The following is a 26895-nucleotide window of genomic DNA, read 5'->3' as shown; positions in this document are numbered from 1 at the left end:
TAATAACAGTGGGACGTATACCCGAGCTGAGACAGCCCATTCCAGGCATTAGTAACTCATCAAGGTAAAGCGGTTTAAGTACCAGTAAGACTTGAGGCAGCACGTTGTAGGTATTAATAGCATTTAGAAGCTGTGGTATCCTGTTTATTTTCCAGAAACCCACTGCCTCCCAAAGACTGCTGATTATATAGATGACTGACTGCTTCGGCCACACCAGCTCTTCAGAGACTACCTACCTTGGGCTGCAGTGAGCTGAGAACCTTTTCCTTTAGCTTACCTGCTCCCACAGGCCTTCCTTCGAGCCTCACTTGACATTGAGTGGGTGTCCATAGTTTATGGTTCTTAGGCAACAAACACTCTACTGCTGATGCACAAACACTTTTATTGATACAATGATTATAATTTATAAACAGCGTTAAATTCATCAATAATAGATATACCTTCTCAATAGTGCCCCCTAATGTCTTAAATTACTAAAAACTTCTAGATTGTAAAAAACTTAAGGCTTGATTTAGATCTTGGTGGAGGGAATACTCCAGCACAAATGTGACTGAACTCCGTCCGCCGAATTGCGATCACCGTAGGATATCATCGGATGGTAATGCAGCGGACGGGATATCCCTCATGTTTGTGATGAAGTTTCCCATCCACCAAGATCTAAATCAGGCCCTTCATTTCTTTGTAACTTTTCCTGAAGAAAGCCCAGCTTCCTCAGTACTAAGGATCTTCCTGTAAGGGTCATGGCTGCATTACCAAACACCATCAAGGGAAGTACGAACCAAAGTGCACTAGATTAGGTGTTTTACTCACACTTTTCCTTCCGTTTGATTTGAGAAACCCTCACACCCATTGCACAAACAAACAACACCAACTGTGAAAAGTAAATCAACAGAGACCACCGTGTACATCATCCACTATCACGTCTAGACAATGACTGGCACCTCTGAAACTATGCAATAACACGTCACTGCGCCAGAGTTTGACTGGCTGATCGGTGTCACTGCTAAAGATACCCTCTGGTTTGATCACAAGGAGCATTATAGCGATATATATCGACTGGGTAATAGTCTATCACTACAATTGATTAAACACTTGACTGGGCATCAGATTATCACTTCTGCCAGTATATACTCGGATTGCGTGCCAGGACAGCACTGCTACAAGCGCTATACTTGGATGGGACACGACGCCACTGCTCTCATTATATACTGCGATTGGGTATGACGCTGTCACAACTGCAAGTGATACACTCTGCTGCTAAACCAGGCATCACCGCTGCCATTTATTTACTTTGATTGGTCACAAGGCTGTCACAGCTGCCAATAATATACTCCAGTTGTACGTTGGGCTTTCCCAGCTTCCACGGGTAGACTCCGATTCGGCGCAAAGCTGTTGCAGCTGCGAGTGATGAGCTCTGATGCAACACTGTGTACTCTGACTAATCACCCCGAGACTCACTTCTGCCGAAGGTATGCTCGGATTGCACGTCAGGCATCATAAAGCAGGGCCATATTACGGAAAGAGCCCTGGGGACACAACGCGCGTGCGCCCTTGTGGAGCACTTTGGTATTACAGAAGGAGCTGTTGCCAATGCTGTAATACTGATAGCACTGGCACACATATAGCGCCAACGCTAACAAGAGAGGGTGTTTCCTCATTTGCATGGGGCGTGCTCCATGCAAATGAGGGATTCTGTTCACCTCTGCACGTGCACTGTATTACGTACACGAGTGCAGAGGCAAACATGCCCTTGGGATGCACATTGATAGTACAGCACAAAAAAGTGGGGTATTGTCCCCTCCCCCCTCGAAACCCTCGGGGCTATCCCCTCAAAGGATGAAACGGGGTCCCATGGACACCCTGGATATGCCCCTGCAGGAGGGTGCAGTCACTGCACCTGCCAGCAGGGGCACCTCTGATCCCTCTTCACAGGGCAGATGGTATGCGGCACTCATTGCACATGCCAGCAGGGGTACCTCTGATCCCTCTTCACGGTGCAGATGGCAAGCGGTCACTCACTGCACCTGCCAGCAGGGGTACCTCTGATCCCTCTTCACCGTGCAGATGGCATGCGGTCACTCACTGCACCTGCCAGCAGGGGCACCTCTGATCCCTCTTCACCGTGCAGATGGCATGCGGTCACTCACTGCACCTCTGGTCCCCCTTCACGGTGCAGATGGCATGCGGTCACTCACTGCACCTGCCAGCAGGGGCACCTCTGATCCCTCTTCACGGTGCAGATGGCATGCCGGTCACTCACTGCACCTGCCAGCAGGGGCACCTCTGATCCCCTTCACGGTGCAGATGGCATGCGGCACTCACTGCACCTCTGGTCCCCCTTCACAGAGCAGATGGCAAGCGGTCACTCACTGCACCGGCCAGCAGGGGCACCTCTGATCCCTCTTCACAGTGCAGATGGCATGCTGGTCACTCACTGCACCTGCCAGCAGGGGTACCTCTGATCCCTCTTCACGGTGCAGATGGCATGCGGTCACTCACTGCACCTGCCAGCAGGGGTACCTCTGATCCCTCTTCACGGTGCAGATGGCATGCCGGTCACTCACTGCACCTGCCAGCAGGGGCACCTCTGATCCCCCTTCACGGTGCTGATGGCATGGGGTCACTCACTGCATGGGGTCACTCACTGCACCTGCTAGCAGGGGCACCTCTGATCCCCCTTCACGGTGCAGATGGCATGCGGTCACTCACTGCACCTGCCAGTAGGGGCACCTCTGATCCCCCTTCACGGTGCAGATGGCATGCCGGTCACTCACTGCACCTGCCAGCAGGGGCACCTCTGATCCCCCTTCACGGTGCAGATGGCATGCGGTCACTCACTGCACCTGCCAGCAGGGGCACCCCTGATCCCTCTTCACGGTGCAGATGGCAAGCGGTCACTCACTGCACCTGCCAGCAGGGGCACCTCTGATCCCTCTTCACGGTGCAGATGGCATGCGGTCACTCACTGCACCTGCCAGCAGGGGCACCTCTGATCTCCCTTCACGGTGCAGATGGCATGCCGGTCACTCACTGCACCCTCCTGCGGGGGCACCTCTGATCCCCCTTCACGGTGCAGATGGCATGCGCCAGCACTGCGAGACACAGCGCGGCTTTGAAGCAGTTGTTCTGTATTTCACTGAATGTGTTGCCCCCCAGGACACACGTTTGTGGCTGCTTTTGGGGGAGCGCATTTGTTGTAACAGGGCATACTGTCCCTGTCTGCGCTCGGCACATGTGCTTAAATGTGAGCCGTGGCGCAAACAAGGATGTTGCGCCCTATTTGTAGTGGCCCAGGTGTCATTGCTGCCAATGCAATATTAGGACTGGACTCAGAGGGTATTGTTGCACTGGTGGCTGTCTGGTGGCCAGCGGAGCACACACTAGCCAGCTCTTTCCACGGGGGCGTTCTGCCGCTGTAGTCAGTCAACACTACTCAGGGCCACCAGAACCCTCAAGCGCTGCTGGCCCAGAACCACCAACTCGGAAGCCGCCACCACCCTGTGGGTATAACCTTCCTACAGTTGTACCCCGCCTCAGAACTGCAGCTCTGGAGTCCGCCTGCGAGGACAAAGCAATGTCCATTTTACTGCCCACTCAGACCATGACCGGGGCAGACAACCCAAATATTCGGTAACGGATCGAAATACTCCGACCATCTGATTCAAACAACACTTCAAATAGAACATTTGCTTTGTGAGAAGGAAATTTAGATCATCCCAAAATGCGTCTGTGTAGGCGCTAAATTAAACAAAGAAAACAAATCCATAGAAGTCTTTCAACTGTGAAAGGATGGAAAGCAGAGTTAGTCCTGCTGAGTTTGGAACTTGTGATCAAAAGACAGCAACAGACTGCAGGAGAAAGGTCATATCCCATCCAGCCATCTGGCAGACCAAGGATGATGTAGCATTAATATATCAGCTACAGGGATATTTGTAGTGATTTTGCTGACACCTTGGAGGTGGGTGCCTACCATAGCAGTTTCTCAGTAGGCTGGAGATCAGGTACATGATGAGAGAGAGAGTAGAGAAGATGGTTAGCCTTTGAGGAAGTCTTTGGCTCCTTTATAAGTTGGAGGTTCATCCTTTAAACTTAGGCACCCATTTCATTCTACTCAAGAATCTGGTTTCCTGCGACTCCAACTTAGTCTGGGGCGGGTCAAGGCAGAGAAGGAGAACATCTTTTTGGGGCGGTTTGTCAAATGGGGAAGCAATATGATGGAGCTATGGTTGCCGGCCAGCCAAGTGCTTCTAAAGAGTGAGTGCCTAGAGTGGGTTCTCCGAATAGCACTAGTATGCCTTGCTTTGCTTAGGACAGGTCATATGCTTTCCGCAAGACTCTCTCTGCATCTTCGGCCATGTCCCAGATGGTATCCTTCAGCAGTTTGTAAGTGAGCTCAAGAGATATTCCGGCAGAGCCGCTGGCTTTTCCCCAGTAAGGCATGTAGTTCCAAACCAGGGAAGCGATCGGCACAGGTGCGGACACCAGCTTTGTGATTTGGGTGGGGTCGATGGCCTTCACCAGGGGGCATCGTATCTCAGATTGTAGGTCCTCCGGACTTTTGCCAGTGGCATGGGCCACAACCTCTCGGCTACTCTCATCCAGGCCAAAGCCAGCAGCATAATCAGAAAGTGTAGAAACCACTGTGTCAATGGCCTCCCGCCCGGGCTTCTCGATGGCATACAAGCAGATCTGCAAGGCCTTTCCACAAGCATCCTTCACAAGCTTCTTCCTCTTCCATCGCACCACCTGGAAAATGATGGCTGGGATGGATCGCAGCAGCACTTGCTTCTTCAGGTCCGGGATCTGCTGAACCAAGGCCCCACGGAGCTGGGGCATATCAAACTTGTGGGGGTCCAGGCTGGAAACCAGAAACACCTGGGATTCTCCCACGACATCTTTCTTGAGAGCATCAAGGTAGCTCTGCCGGACCTTCTCCTGCACCGTCCCGGCATCAGTGGTGCCTGCGCCTCGTTGCTTCTGGCTGGCTTCCAGGTCAGAATCAATTTTATTCCGGACTAAGAAGAACTTCTTTCCCAGCTCGGTGATGGCCTTCACCAGGCAGCTGTGGGTGTGCTTGTAGCGCTCAGAGGCCACAATAATAAAAAAGCCATAGCGCTCCAAGTGCAGGTGCTTTAGGTACAGCTCTATAGGCAGCTCTGTAGTCCCAAATCCTGGCAGGTCCCAAATGTAGACATTCGGCACTTCTGGGTGTGGGAAGGCGGTGGGCTTCCAAGTGGTCTCAATGACCCCCGTTTCAGCCTCATCTCCCTCAGTGAGCGTGAGGTCTCGAACAGCATTGATGAAGGCCGATTTACCAGATCCCACCTCCCCAACCACACCAATGTCCAGTCGGATATTGATCGGCATGTCCAGGGCAGACTGAAGAAGCACAGGGAGGTCGACCAGCCCACCGGCATCGCACGCTGTGTAGAACTGCTGCAGCCTCTCTTCACTCCACCACACGGAGCCATCCACATTCTCTTCAAGGTTTCTGAAACGAGATATCACAGACCCTTGAAACACTGCAGCATTGTCAGAAGAACAGATACCTTTGGAGTCATTCCTTATCTTCAACATGGCATTCTCCAAAGTCGTTTTGCCACAGAACACATCTTACCACCAACATCATGCATCACACCTACCGACGACAACCCACTGTATCCCCTCTCAACTGCAAGTGCATCCAGCCCAACTGCGCTCTCCTCCTGTACCACTCATGGCTCAGGGCTAGAGAACACAATGTGACCCACTGTCATGCAAGGTTGTGATCCACCTTTTCCCGTTCTATTTTTAAATATACTCCATTTGTAATTGGAGGTAGCATGGAAGATGATGAAAATAGGTTTGCAAACAGACTCGTGCAGTTGAAGGCCCTACAGGACTGAATATGAGAGTCATTCCTATTACCAGGACCATCAGCCCTTGGCACGCATTAACCTACTTAAAATTATCCTAGGAGCCCTATGGCCGGCTAAAACACTGCACGACAACCGACCTAAGCAGAAAAGAACAACTTTCCTGGACCTCCTGCTACTGCTCACTTCTCCTGATTTGCGAGAAGTGGATTGCAAACTCCTATAATTGAATGCATTAATAAACATTCAAGGAGCTACTTTGAGCCAGAAGGTTGCTAACTAGTGGAAGTGTCTGAAGAATAACACTAGTTCGGATTCTATTTTAACAGGCTTGGAAAAAAACACTTTAGTGATCTTCAGTGGGACAAAAAGAGGTTGATGACTGTGTCTGGGTGACTGTGATATAGTATCAAATGTATGTGTGTGTGGGTGGAAGTGGAAGGTAGGCACACGCGTGCTCTGTATGATGTACTGGTGTTCTGAGCATCTGAATCTTAGGAGGCGACAGGTGGAGAATTGCTAGAGGGAGCTGTGGGTGCTTTCTAAGGGTGTTTAGAAGTGACTTTATTTCAAGTTAGCAACTCCTCAAATATAACTGTAGGTTACTGTGAGGACTGGACTTCATGCTTTTAGACATTTCCTTCAAGTGCTAGTGCTATGCTTCTTACTTCTGCGTTCATAGGTGTTACCCTAGATTTACTGACTGATATTGAGTCACCTGGAAGGGTTATAGTCTTCCTTCACATGAAAACATGCTATGCTGAGGCAAAGCTTTTAATCCGGTCAGTTACACGATCCTAGTCTGTCTGATTCTCTACAGCACCTGTAGTTCTTGAAGCCTTTGTGGCTATTGGCCTGCGATAACCTTCTCGTTACTCTACCTAGTGGTACTCCAGTTTCCTGTCTGTGTTTTAAACTGTTCTTATTTCAGCCGTTTGCTTTTTAGACTCACTTCGCCTAGCAGCTAATAGTAGGCTGCTTGTTTTGGAAATTGCACTTCTGCACTTTAAATAACATCATTTTGTTTGCTTGTGGCTCTTAGTTGTACTCTACGGTGGCCATCTTGTGGGTGGTTCTTTTCTTTCTGTGGAAGCGCTCTAGTCTTTCTTCTTGAATAGTGTGCCATGCAGAGGCACGCTGCATGCCTACGATTACTGACTTTACTCGACGCCTGCATTTTTCCTCTACTGAGCGGTATGCTATTTTGCTGCCTCTGCTAATGACTTACTAACTGGATGCATTTTTTTTATTAAATGGACTTTGCTGCAAATAGTCATATTTCAAGCTATTTTGGGCTTTTAGTTGCACACTGCAGTGGTCACCTTGTGAGTGCAGATTTTGTTTTTTGAGGAAGCGCTGTAGTCTTCCGTCACTTGATCCTGTACGGTGCAGCGGCAGATTGTTCCAAGTGGTCAGATGTGCAGCGGTGCTGCTGTCGAGCCAAAGCTAAGCTTGCCTGTGAAAGCCATGCGCAGGTGGGACCCATGGCCAGCCAGGCTGCCCGACACCCTCCGGTGAATCCTTAGCAATGTTTAGATTTACGCCGTGCTCCCTTTTTTGGATAAGGCTTTTAGTGAAGAAAATCTTCTTTGCTGTCGGTCCTGAAATAAAATCTTTTTCATTATGACAGACCCGTCTAAATCTCTTACCAAAGCTCTAATTCACAGCCGCTCTGTGGGTAACAGTAAAGGGGCGATTAACTCCTTAGTTGAAAGCAGCGACCTGCATTTCTTTGCCATCATGGAGTTCTGGTTGTCTGATGACTGTTCCACTCTTATGGATGACACGGGCCCGGGGAGTGACAAGCTTCTCAAACACAACAGATCATACAGAAAGGGTGTAAGGAAATACCTCTTGTTGAATGGTCACCCCCAGGATTTTGAGTGATGCTCCCTGTTTTTCTACTCTGAAAATGCACTGTGGATGTTAACCAGGCCTCAGTGCCAGTGCCTCACCCTCCATTGTATGCTGAATTGGCAGTACCCAATTGGAAATTGCCAACTTATCTGTAAGTCCCTAGTATAGAGCACCTTGGTACCGATGGCATGCAAGTTAGAGGCGTACTTCAGGGCTTGTAATGCTGGTTGTTCCACACTGGAGGTCCCCCAAGTAAAATAAGTCCCCCAGTCTCTCTCGTCAGACTGGTGTAGCAGTCATGCATGGCTAGCCTGACGGCAAAGCCATCACTTCCCGTGGACATCTGTGAAAGTCACCCTCTGGCAGGCCATCTAAGTCCTAATGCAGTGTGCGACATATGAAACAGGCAGGACAAGTACTTTACCTGTCCTGGCAATAAACAGGTAAACTACAGTTTTTATTGTGGAATGACTTTGGCATCCAACTGGTGAGTGTAGAGTTACACGTTGCCCCCTCAGCTGTGCTAACTCTGAACAGTGTGACCACACTAGGCACTCAAAGGTATCAGACAACTTCATACGTTAAGCCCGACTTGTATCTCAAGTTAAAATGAATGTAACTTGTTGCAGTTCGCAGCTTTAGCAAAGCTGCCACTTTGTTACCTTTAAAATTCCTGTGCCTTCCCAGGCGCACATGGAGCCTGTTCCAGGAGATAGCTTTTTAACCCTCTTGGGCAGATGTGCGAACCACTCTCAAGAAGGAGAACAATGAGGGATTACCTCCCTACTGCACAGGCGTAGCTCCCGGGAGGGAAAAGGGGAGGGGCGGCACGTGGCGGGGAGGGTGTAATGAGAACCAAATAAAAAAGAATAAATAAATAAATCGTACCTTTTTCCCACGCCGCGACATCTGCTCTTCTCCATCTGACTGCACGCACAGGCTCCCAGTCAGGGCGCTCTCAGGAAGACTGGGAGCCCGTGGAGGCTCTCTCCAACCCGCCACACAGTGGAGAGACCACAGTGTGCATGTGTGTTTGGCCAGCCCGGGACGGCGGCCAAACACACATGCGCTCTTAGGGGAGTGCTCTGTGCACTCCCCTCAAGTGCTCATCACCCCCGTGGCCCTGCCCCTTTTCAAGCAAACGATTGTTTATTATTGTTTTCTTGAAAAGGTTTTGCAGCTGCTGCTGGCGGGGGCAACGCTCCTCCACCCAAGCGGAGGAGCCGCCCCTGCAGGAAGCCACTTAGGCTTTAGCCCCAAAATGCAGGCTTCAAAAGGTGTAGCCGCCTTTGAAGAGCAGATGTGGGACACCGGAGGGGAAGGCTGCACCTCTGTTGAGGTAGACAGCCTGGCACGGGAAGCAGAAATGGAAAACCAGTTTAGGGCGTTTAGCCCTCAGGTAGCCACACCTTGAGGGTGGGCTAGGGAGGTCTGCACACTGAAAAAGGGGTCTTGCCATCTTCGGAGTGGGCAGAATGGTGAATTCTGGGATATGTGGATTCCACACTCCACAGGAAGTGGTCACCCGGTGGAAGGGAACCTTGGTTACCAGCCACATCCTGCCTTGAGGACACCTTCGGAGAATTAGGGGGAACTCATCTCTGATCCATAAAAGAGATACATATCTTTTACTAGTAATTGAGATTCAATGCTAAAATGCTTTAGGGTCCATCAAATGGTGTGTTTTTTGAAGTTCTGTGATGATTAGGTGCTGGGCAATATTTCATGTGATTCATTCTGCTAGAGACACTAGACAGGTGTTGCCCCTCTCACTACTTCTTTTCCTTCGCTATTGAGGCTCTTTGCCAGTCTTGTTTGTGAGTAGCATGGTCTTAAGGGCATCGGGATACCTCTCTATAGGTGTATTATCAGTTTCTAAGCTAACAAAATACTCCAGAGTGTCAAAAACCCTTAGGATAACTTATCCTCAAAGGGCTGCCTATCGGCAGATGGGTCTTAATCTTAAAACAAGGGCTTCTGGATAATTTTACACTAAGGCAAAAATGAAGTGGTGCAAAAGGAGGAGGAGGACCGCGAGAAAATAGACAGGATTGGGTGATATAATCCGTCCGGTCACCGACTAGAGCACAGGATAAATTTGACACGTAAACCACCACCTCCTTGAAACATTCCTGGTCATGGGAAGACTCAACCTGAAGAGAAAGACCAAAAGGATCATGCTGCAAGAAGACTCCTGAATTCTGCTGGTGCCCAGGGGCTGCTTTAAGGAGACAAAAACAGAAGGACCCCTGCTTTAAAGAATACCCAGCAGACCACAAATGAACGGACCGTGCACTAGAACTGCCTGAAGAGGCTTGCTGCCTGAAAGCCTGCCTGAGAAGGTGCAGGACTGACCAGGAGAAACTTATCCAGCACACTGAAAAAAGTTGGAAATTCATTAATTTTTCATCCTCTTGAGAACTGGGGCAAAGTACTGAGGCTTGCCCCAGGAAGGCCCACCCTAGGTGGGCAAGAAAACCAGGTTTCTCCCACTCTTTGCTTTTTGCCCTGCTGAAACTTAGTTCAGCTGGACCTCAGGGGAAGGTATCTGGCTTCATGGAGCCCTATCTGGCTACAGTTTCCAACCTTACATCACTAGAGAATCTGTATTTACATAAAAGTGACTACATATAAAGATAGAACCTTGGATCAGGGCAAGGCCGCAAATCTAGCTGGCCATTAAGCAATCTCAGTGGCAACAAAATCCAGAGTTGTGCTGCTCTAAGCTTTTGGCGCCAAAATCAACAGCTTCAGCACAATCTAGATGAGGATGTGTCTGACTTTGATGGACTCTTGTCAGCCACCACCCTGGACTGTGCCCCACTGGAAGATTTTGACTTGCATTTCACAGGCTAAGTCCGAAGATAAAACCTTTAACTGGGATGACTCGCATGGTGTATCCGACCTATGCTCCATCACGGTTGGCCTGAAATCATGCAGAGGTCCTGGTCAACCCCAAACAGTGACTTATGATTGGCACTTTACTTTTATTGATGCTTTCAAAATTAAAAAGCATATTTCTAGTTCTCCTTACCACATTTAAATAATCGTTATGTCTTTTTGCTCATTAATTCTATGTTTCTGAATTGGTTTGGCAGCTTTATCCGGTTGTGTTTTTTACTGCGAAGTTGTTGGTATTGCTTGAACCTAGCACATAGTTCTCTGGGGACTGCCTTCTGCCTGTGCCATAGCTACCAGGGGATAAGCAGAGATTCTCCCAGACCTGTGCTTTGACCAGAAAAGATGTATTAATAGGGTAGAGGTACCCCGCTCCCCAATTAATTACCCCATACCTGATGTACCTTTGTGCTAAGCTTGTTTTTAAAGATATCTACATAAATTTCCTTTCTTTTTTTATAATAAAAAGATGTACCACCACCACCTTTGTTTTTGTTTGACATGTGATTGGCAGGTTAATGTGAAGTGAGCAAAATGACAAAATGTTTTTGGTAACATATGGAATACACTTAGTGACAGAGAGAAAAATTTCATTAATAATGTTTTTTTTGGTTGTTAGGGTTGGAGTGTGTTTCGAAAGTTTATTAGATATAAAATACAGATGAAATGAATATGAACTATGTACGAAGAAATTAACTTTCCAAGATGTTCCCAAGTTAAGCATTAAGCTAAGGGTACCAGATCAGGTGAAATATGAAGGGGAACTATCCAAGGGCCAAGAACCTTTATTGAAGCACGATGGACTCTGAATGAATGGTTTAACATCCAAAGGGTATACCTGCCAGTGAAAGGGGATAGTATGCACCCTCATCAGATGATGTTAAAAATTTAATTACACCCCAATGCCGAGCTACATGTCCAAGTGAGCACGGTGGGAACACAGTGTGAGGATTTCAAATAAATATTTTTTCAGTAGTGCATAATGGAAAAAGTTAGGCTGATTGAGAGAATGTTTGTATATAAATTAAGTTGAAAGAAGGGCATCTCCCTTTGTCAGTAATGTTATGAAAAGAACCACAGCAGTGAGAGAGGCAGCTGTCAAAGAATTAAATAGATTGTTTGAGACAAGAGTTACAAAGAATTGTATCAGAAAAGAATTGTTGGTACCTATGATCTTAGCAGGTAAAGTGATGGTGAGATCAGATTATGTGTTAATATGAGAGAGCTGAATGGGTGTGTTGTGGTTGAAAGCTCTTCCCTGCCAAACATTTCTGAGATATTGGTGTTAATAAATAAGGCATGTGTGTTTATTACTCTGGACGTGGCATCAGCTAATGTCCATGTAAAGCAGCACTAAGAGTCTAGAGCATTATTATTTCAGAATGGGTCATTTTGTTTTTGGGAATGCTGTTTACCCTGGTGTAACACTGTGAGGTAGGGTTTGGAGGAACATTTTTCCAAATTGATCTGGGAATTAATGAAAAAGATAAGGATGAACATTTCCAAATGGTAATAGATGTCAGATGTCTTAAACATACTTTGCAGAGTTAAGGTTTGAGATTAAAAGGCAGAAAACACTAAGTGTGAAAAGAAGGCAAATGATTGTGGCATGTTCACAAATCATGTGTCCAATGCATAAAATCAAAAGTTACACTTCGAAGAAAATCAACTTATAATGGTCAGAGCGTAACGCAAGATCTGATGATTGCAAAGTGTGCGATCTATGACAACATATGCAGCAAAAACTAGAACTTTGTTGGGATTCAGACTGTGAGAAAGAATTTGGGGCAAAAAAAGAGATTAGGATAAGGGCTTGAGTTTACAGTGTTTCAATCATAGCTTGGGATGTTTTATTATTGCAGATGACAGTGCTTAGAAGCAGAATCAGTGCAAAGGTTTAACAGCAGGGGCTGCATTTTAGCGTTTGATTTGAGGGCACTGGAGACAGCAAAAAAGAATAATGCGGTTATTCAAAGAGAGGCTGATGAGCATTCAGGAAAATACATTTAGTAGTTTTTGTTGCTTCTGGATAACAGGGCAGCTGACTGTCAATCTAGACTGTTGATGGTGAAGGGCAGCAGATGAAAAAGGAAGAGGAGGAGTAAGTAGTCATAGAGGGAGTGCTAGCAGGAGAGGAGTGAATGATGAAAGTGAAGGAGGTTTCAATTTTAGAAGACTGAGGGTTCTCGGAGTAAAAATGTAAGGACAAAAGGTGACTGGGCAATGGTGTGAATCTGCTTTGGTTAGTCAAGAAAGAGTTATTTAATCAGGAAAGTATCTTGTTTAGACGAATTATACTATTTGGCTAAGTACACTAGGACAAAAAAAAAAAAAGTTATTTCTTCTGGAAGGTATCTTGTTTAAACTAATTAAAAGTGAAAGACTAAGCACACTTGAATAGCACATTAATACTGTACCCTTCCCAAGTGTTGATGACCTCAACCAAAACAAATCTGCATTGACCAGGCGATTAAATGCGGTCAGATTATCACAGGCCTATATTAATTTGGAAAACTCTTCTAGATGACAGTGGCTTGCGAAAAGTGACATTACCCTTTTGAGGCCAATCTGTACTCTAGGGTGCAGATGTAATTACCAGAACACTCCACTGGTAGTGATTCAACCAGGAAAAGTTAGGAGGACAAGTGTTGGAATAAAACCATAATAAGGCATATGTACAAGAAGGCGACTAAGGAAAGGATAAGAAGTGAAGTCTGGAGGGTGATCATTACTCAGAAACTGAAAGATGTGTGAGAAGCTGTGTGGAAGGCTCTTAGTGAGAAAGTTTACTAAGTAAGAATGCCACTCATCATGTGTAGAAGGTTACCGGCTGAGCCCTTAGGAGAATGAGCTACGGACATAACGAGACCGATGCAGAAGAAGGAAGTAGGGCACAGTTTATTCTAGTTTTAGTGGAACTATTGGATAACCAGCCAGAAATAATGTCTGTGAATGATGTAAGTGCCAAGTGTTTAGTAGGGAAGGATTTCAGTCTTCCATCTTGACGGAGTGCCTCTTACACTGAAATAAACTGATGTTTTTTTGTGGAAAATGGTGGGTTGTATTATACCATTCTGAAACCACCAGTTTATCTGATAGCATATCGGACTGTCTCAAAACCTATGTGATTAAGTAAGTATTTCTTGGTATATGTACACAAAAGGAAGATGCATAATGTGGCGTGTGCATGTTGTTAGCCTTTGGATTTAAGGGGACGGTCAACCGTGAACGTGCTAAGGAGGGAGTGGATGAGGGCATGTAATGGAAACTTCCAATGAACTGGATGATGCAAGTCTTTCAGCCAAGGTGTACTTATTTAAAATGACCCAGACACCACTCTAGGAAAATGAGGTTCTAAAATTGTGGCAAGAGCCCCACCCCCTACCTGGAGTGTTGAAGTACACTGCTTTATTCTTACCTTTTTACGCTGAGAATGTCTCTCTCCAGAGCATCTTCCAGCTTGGCAAAGTCATACTTTTCGTGCTCCAGACCTGACACTAGAAAGACCCGGTCAGGTCCCAGGCCTGCCTTCTCCAGTGCCTGGGTGCAAGACTTGCGGAGTTCCTGCAGCGTGTCTTCTAATGTATATCGACCTCTCAAGCGCCGCTTGCATGTGTGCACGGCCAGGTCCACCTGGGAGCGCGCCACGTACCAGGTCTTGCCCTTCTGCTTGAAGGCTTTGAGGAGCTGCAGGTGGTTTTCGGTCACGGGCCCTGCCACACAAAGCAGCAAGATGTTGTAGTTTTGCAAGTTGATGTCCTTGAGATACGCAGCAGGTTGAACAGAGGGGCTATAGCCTGGCAGATCCCAGATGACAACATTGGGGAATGTTGGGTACACATGCCCTGCTGGCTCTGAGCTCCCAGTGCCACCACTGAAGAAACTGGGCAGATCACTTTCACTATATTGCTTCTCATACTTTCGCAGGGCATCAACAAGGGTTGACTTCCCCACTCCCTGCTCCCCAATCACAGCGATGCTGTACTGGAGCGCTTTGGAGGCGGCTTGCAAGGCCTCGACCTGGGACACGCCACTGGTGAAACCTCTCTCCTGATAGTGGGCCTTCAGCACGTTGAGCACATCATCATACATCTCCGGCCGCGACATAGCTCTGAAAAACAAAAGAGGTTTTAATAAGCTTTATCAACAAGTTAGAGCTAAGACACCCATTAAAGCCCTGCAGTAGAGCTTTTCCATACAACAAGCCCTGATTACAAATATACTACAAACATGGACCAGGTACCAGAGCGCTATAACTTGGATTACAGAGGCCTTAGAGACCCAGGTAGGATACGGTACTGTCCATCACAACACAAAAGCAGAAAAAGCTGGCACCAATAGACGAAGAGGTTTCCCACAATACACATATCATATGGGATCAGGATTCAGGTATCAGAGCTATCCCTCGGGTTACAGAGATCGTAACGGATCAAGCTTCAGACATCAGTGCTAACTCTTTTCAGAATAATCATATAGACTCGGGTTTCTTCGAGCAGAGGTACCACTGAGGTCGATCATCATATCTGCTCAGGCTTACGACAGATGAGGCATGGTGCTGGCTACACACGTCCCAGGTTCAGGTGAAAGACAGTGAAGCTAACTTTCAGGGCACAGAAATCCTACTGGTTTCAAACAGCATTGCTCCTCCCTGAGTTTACAAAGACCTTACAGGCTCCCAAAGGTCCTACAGGGGGAAGAAAGGCTCATTGTGGCAGGAAGCACCTCTGCGAAGCCTGTACGGGCTTCTGCAGGCGATGAGCAGCATTCAGCGTTTCATAATACCAGATCCTGAAGGTGTGGTCGCTGTACTCCATAAGTGAGCACAGCATTGTTTCTGCTCCACCCTCTCACTTTGGGGCACGTTCAATACTGTTGAAATGAGGACCCAGCAGTTTGCATCTAGGTGCATTCCATATCAGCCCTGCGTACCACCTCCTTGAAAAGATGAGCATCACTGATACCGGTCCGCCTTACTTCCAAATTCCCAGTCCAGCGGAGCCAAGGCCCGTTGGTCTTCTCTGGCTACTCTGTGCTGCGGATACAATGTTGCTGCATGCTTGAACCGCAGAACACCTTTGGCGTGGACTGTCTTTTGTTAACCGAGAGCCTGTAGACTAAGAACTGTGGTCCAGTCCTTGTCACCTTGGACCCAGAAGGGATCACAATTCAAATAGTCTGTTGTCCTGGAAAAATGAAGATGGGAGGCTCAGCTTTCGTACTGCGCTTCTTTTGAAATTCTCACCTAACCAGGTATGCTTTGTTACTGGCTCCCCAGACACTGACTCAGTAGCTGGGCACTTCGTCTAACCCTCTGTAGGTACGGGCCATAGACGCTTCACCTTTATTTCAAAGATACTCCCTTGACCTCATTTTTACCAGTTCGGGGGAAGTAACATGAGCTTCCACTTCCTATTACATGATCTAATTTCAGATCCCATGTAAAAATAAATCTGCCAAGACCAGCACAACCCCTAACAAACCCAAATGCGCGTGGAAGGTGGTCTCTTTTGCCCCCTTCTCTGAGCTTTATAGGCCCATCTCAATTTCATCTCATGCCGATATTAAGTCTGCTCTGGATGAATATCATGGTTTCCCTTTGAGGGTATTTGATCAAATCGCCCCGGTTAAAAAAAGTTTCATCCTCTTCAACGAAAAGCCATGCTCCCTAGTATACTGAAAACCTGGGGGAGTTTAAATCCAAATGTAAACGGCTTGAACAGAGATGGTGTGCTACCAAATGTCTGGTTGGTAAAAACTCATTTTACTGCTGAAATGCTACCACAAGCAGCTTAAGACAGTTCGTAAAGTGTATCTTATTGCAACTGTTAATCAAGTGGGCAACTCTACTAAGGAACTTTATAAAGCCTTGAATAGTTTTATAAAACCACGAGCCTGTGCTCGTACCATCTTGGCTTCACAAACATTATGGGGGTCATTAGGAGTCTGGTGGTCACTTGACTGCCAGACTCGAGGTAGCGGTCAGACCACCGCCAATGCAGCGGTCCGAGCGCCACATTATGACCACAGAGGTCGTGCCATGGTGGGTCCGCCAGGATCAGAGATCCCGGCGGTCTGGCGATAGCAGCGGTCCTAATCCACCAGGGCAGCGCTGCAAGCAGTGCTGCCCTGGGGATTGCGACCACGTTCGCCACCAGAGATTTCATGGTGGTAACACCACCATGAAAAGGCTTGGGGAGAATGGATGCAGGGGGCCCCTGTACTTGCCCCCCTGCATGGGCAGTGCAGGGGTCCCCCTGTCCAGCACCATCGCTTTTCAGATTGTGAGGGTGCTGGTGTACCCTGCAGCCTACAGCATTGCTGCCGGCTCAATTACGAGCCTGAGATGATGCGGTAGGCTGTTTCCCGCTAGGCCAGTGGGCGGAAACTCAGGTTCCCACGCGCTGACCTAGCAGGAAACTCTTAATAGGCCCAATGGGGAGGTAGCCACTATGGCGGCAACCTCCCCATCGGAAGTTCAGTGGACGGCCTAAACCGTCCGCCAAACTCATATTGATGCCCTATGTGACTCATTGGCAAACTTTTTTAAAGACAAAAATAATCTTATTTACAAGAACTTTCCTACCACACCGGAACTCCGGGTGAGACAATTTAATTTTGATCAGCCTCCTCCAAACACCAACAATGTCTTGAGCAATTTTGAGTTATGCTCTTTGGAACAAGTGCAGAAGATGCTTTCCTTCGCAAAATCTGTCTCCTCTTTGGACTCTTACCCCCCACTGCCTCCAGGATAACTATATTGCCTCGTCTGTTATGCCACTTTTCAATATTTCCTTAACATCAGCCAAACCTCTGGTGAAATGGAAATGCTCCCAAGTGTTGCCAGTGCTCAAGAAGCCAGTTTCCAACCAGAGAGACCCTTTCCTGCCTCAGCCCTACATTATTTACCACCTATGCAGTGCTGTTAACACGAATAGCAAGATCATGAGGATTTGAGATTGTATCATATATGGATGACACCCAGTTGCTTATCTCCTTCAGGCCTCATGCAATAAAAGTACAATCTCATTTTGCAAACTGTATGAGGGAAATCGCTGCTTGGATGATTCACAACTGTCTCTACTTAAATGGTGATAAAACGGAGATCATGCTCTTTGCAAAAAAACAGGAGTTATGGTCAGCCGACTGGTGGCCGTCTGAACTTGGCCCAGCTCCTGTCCCCAAACCGGTGGTGAAAAACCTGGGGGGTTAAAATCGACCAAACACTTTCAATGAAATCCCAGGTTAGATCTATTTGCAGTACCTGCTAAGCCACAATGCGGCTTTTAATGAAAACTTTCCTGGCTTACTTCCAGATATAGAAAGACTCTAGTCCAGGCCCTTATCACCAGACACCTTGACTGTGGGAATGCACTGTTAGTGGCAGCTTGCTGTCCAAACCCCAAGTAGTGCAAGACACAGCGGCTCGGATAATTTGTGATCTGCCCCCTCAGACCTCACCTGCCCCTAGTCTAGAGGACCTCCACTGGATGCCCTTCAGAAAACAGATACATTTAAGTGATGTTGCCTGACCCAGAAGCCCTAAACAAGGCCCTTCCTACCTATTTGCATCCTAAACTCCATTACTATCACCCCCCAGACTGCGGGGATCCCACAAGGCCTCTCTAAAGATCCCGCGTGGTGACATACGGTGGTAGATCTTTTTCGTATCTAGCGCCGTTCTATTGCAACAAACTGCCCCTCTCCATCCGCTCTTGCGTTGAGCACACAAAGTTCAAAAAGGTGTTAAAAACATGGCTGCTTAATTCTGCTCTCTAAACTATCTGATAATGTTTGCTCTTATCCAGTTGCGCTAATATCCAAGACTCTCCATCGGGAGTGAGCGGTGCGCTATATTAAGGGCTTGTAATAGTAACAGTAAGACTCCTAATGTGTTGATGGACCACCACAAGACGAGGAGGCAGCCCCTGTCTAGGCAGTTTTTAATAAGCAGTAATTTAACTTTACTGGCACGTTTTTCACTGTATCTTGTTAATATAGAATTTCAGTGACAACAGTTTTCCCTTCAAGTTTGGAGAAATCCAATTTTAGCAGGCCGCTCTTATCATGGAGTGACTCCTTTACAGGAAGCATATAACTGAAGGACAATTTTTATATCCATGGTTCTAAATATTCAAAGCCCTGCAGGCAGCAAAGAGCTCAGGCACGGATTTACTTCTGCATGGTTTGAAGCTGAACACTCAGTTACTGTTGGAATTCAGAGATCCCGCGCTCAACGGATTAAAACAAATTATTTTGTCTCTTCTAGAGTTTTTACTCTTCCTTCTTGACCACAAAGGACTTTGCTGACCTTGATGAAGCTTGTTCTGCGACTAACTTTCTTGGTTTGTTTGGACCTGATGCTCTGTTCCTTTAGAAATCAATTTCAATCCCGCAGGTCTGGGGTAGATCTTTGCAGATGAGGTTTGGTTGGCTGCGTTGAAAACTGATGGCCAACTACCAGTTCTCCTTCGACCCATGCGTGGCACAGACACAGCGTCTGGGATCATGTGCTTAACAAGGGAGACTATGGTGATCTCTCTGCTGTGTCTTCTGAAAGGTCTTGAAATTGTGATGTGATTAGAAGGTTTATTTATTGAAATGTAGAGCACGAGGTAAGCAAGAACAGCAACTTCCCCGCCAGCCAGCAACTCCAGATCCGAATCTCATCTTCTAAACGTTACATTTCACATTTACTTTCTAAGTCCAACTTCTAGAATAAAACATCTAGATTTCCACTGCCTTAGACTTTGGGGGTCACAGCCTGTTCTTGGTCAAACTGGGATCACTGTCCATTGTCTCAGGATCTGCTCCAGTTGTGTCGCTCCTTTTCAAAAGGTCAGAAAACAGTGGGTAAAGATGAGGGAATTTGTCTGACACGCCCAATGGTTGACCCTGAGTCGAGTACTTCCTCGCAGATTTTCATTCTACATCTTAGGCTCCTCGTGAGGACACACCATTGACTCATCTGGAGAGCACATCTGCATGGTCAGAAGGTTCTGCACAGTTTCACCAGCCACAGGTCCAGTGCTCTTAACTTGAGTGCCTCAAAAAGTGAAGTTTTACCTCCAGGTCCTGGACTCCTTCACATCTTTGAAAATATTCTGCAGCTTTCCCTGTTCAGACTGTTTGGCATTGATTCTGTTGTAGCCAGCAACGTACGCAAGTTACAAGTTTGGTGTCACCGGGGCATGGTCGTAAGTGCCAAGATTGGCTACTTTTTTTCACTACTTGAACTTAATTATTGCACTTTTATTCCTCCATTAGGACCCTTGATGTAGCCATGTAGCAGGCTGCCCAGATGCCCTGGATTTTCCCAGACAATAATTTTTATATCTTTGACTGCCTATCCCAGGGACAGGGGTGACTGGGGTGAGTATATGAAAAGTTTCAGCACTCCGTCCATCATCTTTTTGTGTTACTAATTCGCCCCAAGTGGCCCGGGTATGCCCAGAGGTGGGTCCCTTGCTCACCGTGCCCATCATCCTTTCGTGTTGCTAAAGAATCCCAACACTTTTACTGAAATGAAATACATGTCCCAGTTTTGGAGCAAGACTCAGGTTACTTTGAGAGCTACAAATAAACTACTGCTCATGTTTGCATCTCCAAAGGGCCCTTTCTGGCATGCAGCGAGGTAGGGCAGCAGGTACCACTCTGGCATCACAGTAGCTGCCCTTTCCAGCTCTCCGACAACAGCCAAAGTTAGCATGGGGAAGAGTCAACATGGCCTGTGCCTTTTCAGGAAACTTTAGAAATACATGTTATTGCTTTGTTGCTTGCAAAGCTGCTGTCACCTTTCCGAAGAAATTACAGGCCAGGTAGATATCACACACAGGCTCAGTATCTCCCTTGACCCAAAATCACAAACCTAACCTTTAAAGAGGATTGAAAAGTTTACCTTTTGTACTATAAGATTACAATGTAAATGTCAAAGTTTTTTTCACTTTTGTGGGGAACTGTTGTTTTTATTTTTAAAGGCGAGGTGACTACAGCTATGTCTCTGGAGCTGGATCTTACCACAACTCTATGCGGATGAGCGTTATTAGTGCTAAACTAATACTGCTATTTTGTAGTCCTACTTCCATGTCTGGAGCCTATCCCACTTTTCACATCAAGCTTACCAGGCAGCGGATGCAAAAGGCCTATTGTCAGCTTATCAAGAACTTACTGTGGGCGTAAGGCACACCCATTCCTTACCATTGGTTGTCTTTACCGTCACTCTCATTTGCTTGCTTCTTATTGAATGGACTGTCTTGCCATCTTGTTCGTCCCTCAGCTGGAGCATAGTCTCTTTGCCTTTGTCCTTCCACTGCATACTTTTCGGAAACTACTTTAAATGTGCATGTGTTTTCCTGCTGGCTCACAAGCTTCTTTTCCACACTCTGTATAGCTCCCTCTCGTCCATGCACTTTTCTACCCCAGGTCTCGTTTCTTTTTGCTTAAGCACTCCACAATTGCATGTATTTTCCAGCTGCCTCCCTTGTGTGCTTCTCTCCCCCACCCATTCCCTGTTGCACTCTCTTATCCCCCCATGCTGATCCCTCTTCTCTGTCTGCTTTTCTCCCTCTACTCGGTGCTAGTTCTGCTCTATCTTGCCCATGTGCTTCTGTAGTGTTCTCTCCCTCTTGTGTTTTCCTATCTCACCCTCCAAGTGCTGCTTTTCCTCTTCCTTCTTGGACCAGTAAACAAAAATTAAAGCAGAAGGAGATGCCGCCTTGGTCACTTCGTGGGCGCGCGTGCATGTGTTCTGATGCATCCACTTGTCAATGGAATCTTGCAACCAATTTTAGTGTAATATTGTGGAAATCAGCAGTAAAAAAAAAAAAGTCCTACTAAACTATAAAACAGACCCACAGAGAGACAAAAAACTGTCCCACACACAGACGTGTCGAACCAGACCTTCTGGCGCTGCCAGATTTCCCTATAGGCCAGCCCGACCTTGAAGAGATGTCTTCAGAGGTCTTTACAGAAGTGAGACAGGTTCTACAGGGTCACAAACCAAAGAACTGCCCTGAGAGTGCACAGATCCTACAGGCTCAGACATTGAAGGTCTTCCTTGAGCTCAAACATCCTACAGGATCGAACAGCAATTTTCTTTCCTGAGGTTACACATATCCTAAAGGTTTGTACAACAAAGCTGTCTTTTGGGGTCACACAGGTCCTAAATGCTCAGCAAGCATCTTTCTTGAGGCCATAAAATCCTACAGACTCAGACAGCAAAGATCTTCTGTGAGGTTAAATAGATTCAAAGTATGCAGACAACAAAGGCCATACAGATCCTACAGGCTCACTCAAATAGTGGACTTCATTCCTGAGGTTACACAGATCCTAAATGCTCAACAAAGATCTCCCTTGAGGTCAAAACATTCTACAGACTTGGTCAGCAAAGACCTTCCCTGAGGTTAAATAGATTCAAAGTGAGCAGACAACAAAGGCAATACAGATCCTACAGGCTCGAAGAGCAGACCCTTTCCTGAGGTTACACACTATCCTACAGGCTCAAACAGTAAGGATCTCCCCTGAGGTAACTCAGACCTACAGGCTCAGACAGCAAAGACTTCTTACAGATCCTACAGGCTCGGACAGCAAAGGCCTTTCCTGAGGACATACAGTCCCTGAGGTCATACAGATCCTATAGGCTCGGACAGCAAAGGCCTTCCCTGAGGACATACAGATCCTACAGGCTCGGACAGTAAAGGCCTTTCCTGAGGACATACAGTCCCTAAGGTCATACAGATCCTACAGGCTCGGACAGCAAAGGCCTTCCCTGAGGACATACAGATCCTACAGGCTCGGACAGTAAAGGCCTTTCCTGAGGACATACAGTCTCTGAGGTCATACAGATCATACAGGTTTCGGACAGCAAAGGCCTTCCCTGAGGACATACAGATCCTACAGGCTCAGACAGCAAAGGCCTTTCCTGCGGACATACAGATCCTACAGGCTCGGACAGCAAAGGCCTTCCCTGAGGTCATACAGATCCTACAGGCTCGGACAGCAAAGGCCTTTCCTGAGGACATACAGATCCTACAGGCTCGGACAGCAAAGGCCTTTCCTGAGGACATACAGTCCCTGAGGTCATACAGATCCTACAGGCTCGGACAGCAAAGGCCTTCCTTGAGGACATACAGATCCTACAGGCTTGGACAGCAAAGGCCTTTCCTGAGGACATACAGTGCCGGAGGTCACACAGATCCTACAGGCTCGGACAGCAAAGACCTTCCTTGTGGACATACAGATCCTACAGGCTCGGACAGGAAAGGCCTTTCCTGAGGACATACAGTCCCTGAGGTCATACAGATCCTACAGGCTCGGACAGCAAAGGCCTTCCCTGAGGACATACAGATCCTACAGGCTCGGACAGCAAAGGCCTTCCCTGAGGTCATACAGATCCTCCAGGGCTTGAGGGCAAACAAATACCAGATGCTTAAACAGCAAAGATCCTCTATGAGGTTAAATAGCTCCTCCGTGCAGACAGCAAAGGACCAATGGAGAATCTCGGGGTGGAATGAAGGAAGCTATATATACCTTGTCCTAAATACCGCAATGTCCGCACAATGAATAAAATCTAATTGGTGATTGTTAGAAAGTGGGTCTCTAGCCGGCAGAGGTATGACCCTGTCCAAGTGGGAACCACAATCCTAGCCAGGGCAAGACAAGTACATAACCTAAATTAACCTGTGCAACATGCAAACAGTGAGTACAGTGACAACACCACAAAAAAGACTCCACACAGGCTTGTACAAGAAAATAGAGATCCTTCATCTGAACTAATTGCGACCAAAACGATAAAACATTCAATAGATACTCACTTTTAAAGAGTATGAAATAAGCGCACTTTATGCGGGGCTCACTTTAGATCCTTTATGGTAGTTCAGGCAAGTTTGTGTGTCCCTCTGCAATCAGTGCTGCAGGCCCGCTAGTAGCATTCAATTTACAGGCCCTGGGTATATGATATATCAGTTCACAAGGGACTTACATGATAATTAAATATACCAATTGTGGATACACCAACTTTACCATGTTTTAGAGGAGAAACACACGCACTTTAGCATTATTTAGCAGTAGTAAAGTGCTCAGAGTCCTAAGGCAAACACAAAGATACAGCATCAAAACAGAAGGAAATGGCACAAAGCCTGGGGTAAGACCACCCGAAGGATGCCAGGCCTAACAGTGATAGTCCAAGTGATCAGTTTGGACGCTGGCAGGCGCGAAACATGTTGACTTTCTGGAGTGGAAAAAGCAATGCCTTTTTGGCCCCTCATTCTTTAGAGTAAAGGACCATTATTTCCATAACTCTATTTGTGTTTTTAACCTTGACCAGCGCTTCCCTGCACTATTAAAATTGTTTTTTAAGAGAGTGTCAGAGCCAATTTTAACATTCTTTTTTCTTTCTCTCTAACCTTGCTTCACCCTTCATCTTTTCGTGAAATTCTGGCAAAGTGGCTCCCACCAGGGTCCCGTCAGACACTGCAGTGCCAGTCTAACGTGGAGGAAGCCCAAAGATGATACATGAGGGCCCTTGCTTCTGAACTTTTTCGTACCTGAAACACCTAGAGTTTTTGTGTGTTGTCTTGTCTTTTTTGGAACAGTGTACCTTATTGATTGATTTACTAACAGTGATAGTAACAGCTATTCTTTTCAGCGCATAAAAAACAGAAAAAATGTGCAAGATATTCTGGATAGAAACACACTCAACCATCAGATGCTTCAATCCCCTGTTAACGGGCATTGGCTCGCCTTTGTGTCCCATTGGATTTGCCAATGCTTTCTGAGCAAAAAAACAAACATGATGATGCAAACTGCACGAGCACCTACGTGATATGACATCATAGAGCCAATTAATGACGTATGCATGCCCACCAAAACTGAGGTTTGGAGTTAGCTAAGCTGGCACTCCTCGGTGGGAGACAGTCTATCCCCCAAGCCAGATGTGAACAGTCTGGATGTCACACTGGACAGTAGCTCACCATGGGAGCTCAGGCCAAGAAGCTGGTATCCAGCTGTTTTGGCCTTTTAAGAGCCTTCAGGAAAACGCTTAGATGGCTACCAGTTGTGGTTTGGAGGATAGAATCAGGGCCTAATACTATCCCATCCTGATTACAGGAACTCTTTCTATCTGGCGGTCCACTTTTGATTACAAAAAAACTTCAGGTCATATAGAATGCAGCAGCACGAATTCTTCTGGGCATTCACAAATTTCAAACTGTCTCCCTGGCACTTATTTCTTGGCATTGGCTGCCCATAATTAAGAGGAGTCAGTGGAAAGCACTCTGCGTGTTTCATTGCAGGGCTCCTCGCATCCTTCATCAGCCAGTCAGACCTTACCGCTCTAAAACAGAGCTAAGAACTAGCAACCAGAGTCTCCTCTCCATCCCAAGAGAGAAAAAAGCTAGATGCTTTGGGCGCCCCTTTGCCCCCAAATTGTGGAACGCCTCACCTCTAGCTCTTAGGCTGAATGATAACTTACTCAGCTTTAGAGAACAACTCAAAACCTATCTGTTTGCTTAAGATCAGTGTATCGAGCCTGTTAGACCATTAGGGCTGGGAAGCCCGTCCTGGGTAGCCATGCGCTTAATAAATTCTTTGGAATGGTCACCACACGTGTGAGCTTACTAAATGAGCTGGACACCATTATATTTAGATATCCAAGATGGCAGAGGCCACTTGGAGTGGTAAATTCAAAAACCTATTTTTCACTTGCACAAGAGTGCATTTGTAAAAGCAGAGAGGCCTGGCAGCAAATGGGAGCTGTCAGGCACTCCACAAAACGTAAAAAGATGTATTTTAAGGAGCCCCGGGGAGGAGAAAGTAACAAAGGAGAGGATGGAGGAAGCATCGAGGAGTGAGAGGAGAAAGGAACAGATGTGGAGGGGTTAAATCAAAATTAAAAAAAAAGCTACGTTGAAGAGGAGAGGGAAGAAGGGAGCAACACGGCATGCCTGTCGTGGAAAGTGGATAATTGGGAGGTGAACAGTACACAAGGAAGAAACCTGGAAAAAGCATGCACTCATGGTGTACTTAAAACATAAAACAAAGTAGTTCCCTAAAAGTGAGCAGTGGAAGGTTACAAGTCAGCCAATCAAAAGGATGGTAAAGAGGATATGTTCTAGGGGAGGTACAAACCTGAGAAGAGGAATACAAGCTATTAAATAACAGACTGGCAACAGAGCCAACCAATGTGCAGGTTCTAAGGCCACTGTAAGTTTATGGTATGGCCCATAAGGGGCCTTCCTGTCTGGTAAGTGAGACCTACATATGCCATCCAGAAATTTGTGGCGTCTGAACAGAGTATGGAAATACAGTAGGATAACTGAACTCCCCCCCAACAGTCAGGATAACTGAACTACACCCACCCCCCTTTACCCAGACCCACCCCAAATAAAAGGCATAGTCATCATAGCTGCCATGTTTCTGAAGTCCATGCATGATGTGATGCTTCAATCCAGATTTTTTTTTTTTTCCCCCTTTGAATTCTGGGACTTGTAGTCCTGTTTTATAATAATATAAACAAAACAACAAGTCCCAGAATTCAAAGAAAAAACCTGGTCTGGAGCAGCACATCGCATATGGACCTGGGAAACTTGGCAGGGTTGACTCATCCGGAAGCTAGGCTCAGCTTTAAAACCTGAAAATTTGACCAAATGGCATGCGCCCTTCAATCTCTGAATGAGTCTCTCTTTGAGTTCCGTCCAGCTACAGGACTGAGGGCCTCTCACCTATACAGCTTTTCGATTCAAATCCACCTCACTTAAAATGTGTAACGTCAAAAAGGGTCCTAAGAAGATTGTTTCTCTGAACTGAAAGCTGAGGTGCAACTTGGGAGACCTGGTATCTGGCGCCCAGAGGCGCTGGGCCTGCGGAGTGCGCAGCGCTAGACGCGGTTCAAGGTTTACACTGGACTCACCGGAGGGAGAGACGGGGTGCAGGATTCACAGTCTGGGGGCTCGGGGAGTCACCGGTGCAGAGGTGAGGTCTAGCCTGCCCCCTCCGGAGGAGCCGGTCAAGGAGGAGGGAGCGCCTTGATGCGGGTCAACAATACTGGAGGGCCCGGGGAGGAGGGACAGAAAGGAGGCGGGAGGGAGCGGCCTGATGCGGAACAACAACACTGAGCAGGGAGGCAGAGCTGAGAGGAGGGAGTGCGGGGAGGAAGGAAGGAGGGTCAAAGTCTGAGAAGGTGGACCCAGGAGAGAGGGAGGGCACCACAGCAATAGAGGTGGGGGGGGGGGGGGGGGGGGAAGGAGGGAGGGTCAACGTCTGAGAAGGTGGACCCAGGAGAGAGGGAGGG

The 26895-nt window shown here is 47.1% G+C and overlaps 1 protein-coding gene across 2 annotated transcripts; it reads right to left on the bottom strand.

The window, feature by feature from the left end:
- Window positions 1–365: 365 nt before the first annotated feature.
- Window positions 366–26765, bottom strand: LOC138246626 (interferon-inducible GTPase 5-like). 2 transcript variants are annotated; one of them, XR_011194324.1, is made up of 4 exons: window positions 26515–26765; window positions 14029–14721; window positions 2667–5491; window positions 366–2569 (listed from the first exon to the last, which is right to left on the bottom strand). XR_011194324.1 is itself a non-coding variant. In XM_069201337.1 (3 exons), the coding sequence occupies exons 2-3, from the start codon at window positions 14715–14717 to the stop codon at window positions 4306–4308; spliced, it is 1875 nt and encodes a 624-aa protein (XP_069057438.1). In that variant the 5' UTR covers window positions 14718–14721; window positions 26515–26765; the 3' UTR covers window positions 366–4305. The 2 variants fall into 2 exon arrangements, 1 of the variants encoding a protein (XP_069057438.1); XM_069201337.1 differs by having other exon boundaries at window positions 366–5491.
- Between the last annotated feature and the right edge of the window lie 130 nt (window positions 26766–26895).

Source organism: Pleurodeles waltl, chromosome 7, assembly GCF_031143425.1.
Source record: "Pleurodeles waltl isolate 20211129_DDA chromosome 7, aPleWal1.hap1.20221129, whole genome shotgun sequence".
In the NCBI taxonomy this organism is placed as follows: Eukaryota; Metazoa; Chordata; class Amphibia; order Caudata; family Salamandridae; genus Pleurodeles; species Pleurodeles waltl.
Note: the sequence above shows the minus strand (reverse complement) of the source record. Positions and strands in the feature narration are given on the sequence as shown.

Excerpts from the sequence above, each read along its gene's own strand:
- LOC138246626 (XM_069201337.1), bottom strand. The coding sequence starts at position 14,717 with ATGTCGCGGCCGGAGATGTATGATGATGTGCTCAACGTGCTGAAGGCC. Across the intron at positions 5,492-14,028 it reads GACATTCTCAGCGTAAAAAG|AAACCTTGAAGAGAATGTGG; the intron begins GTAAGAATAAAG and ends ATCTCGTTTCAG.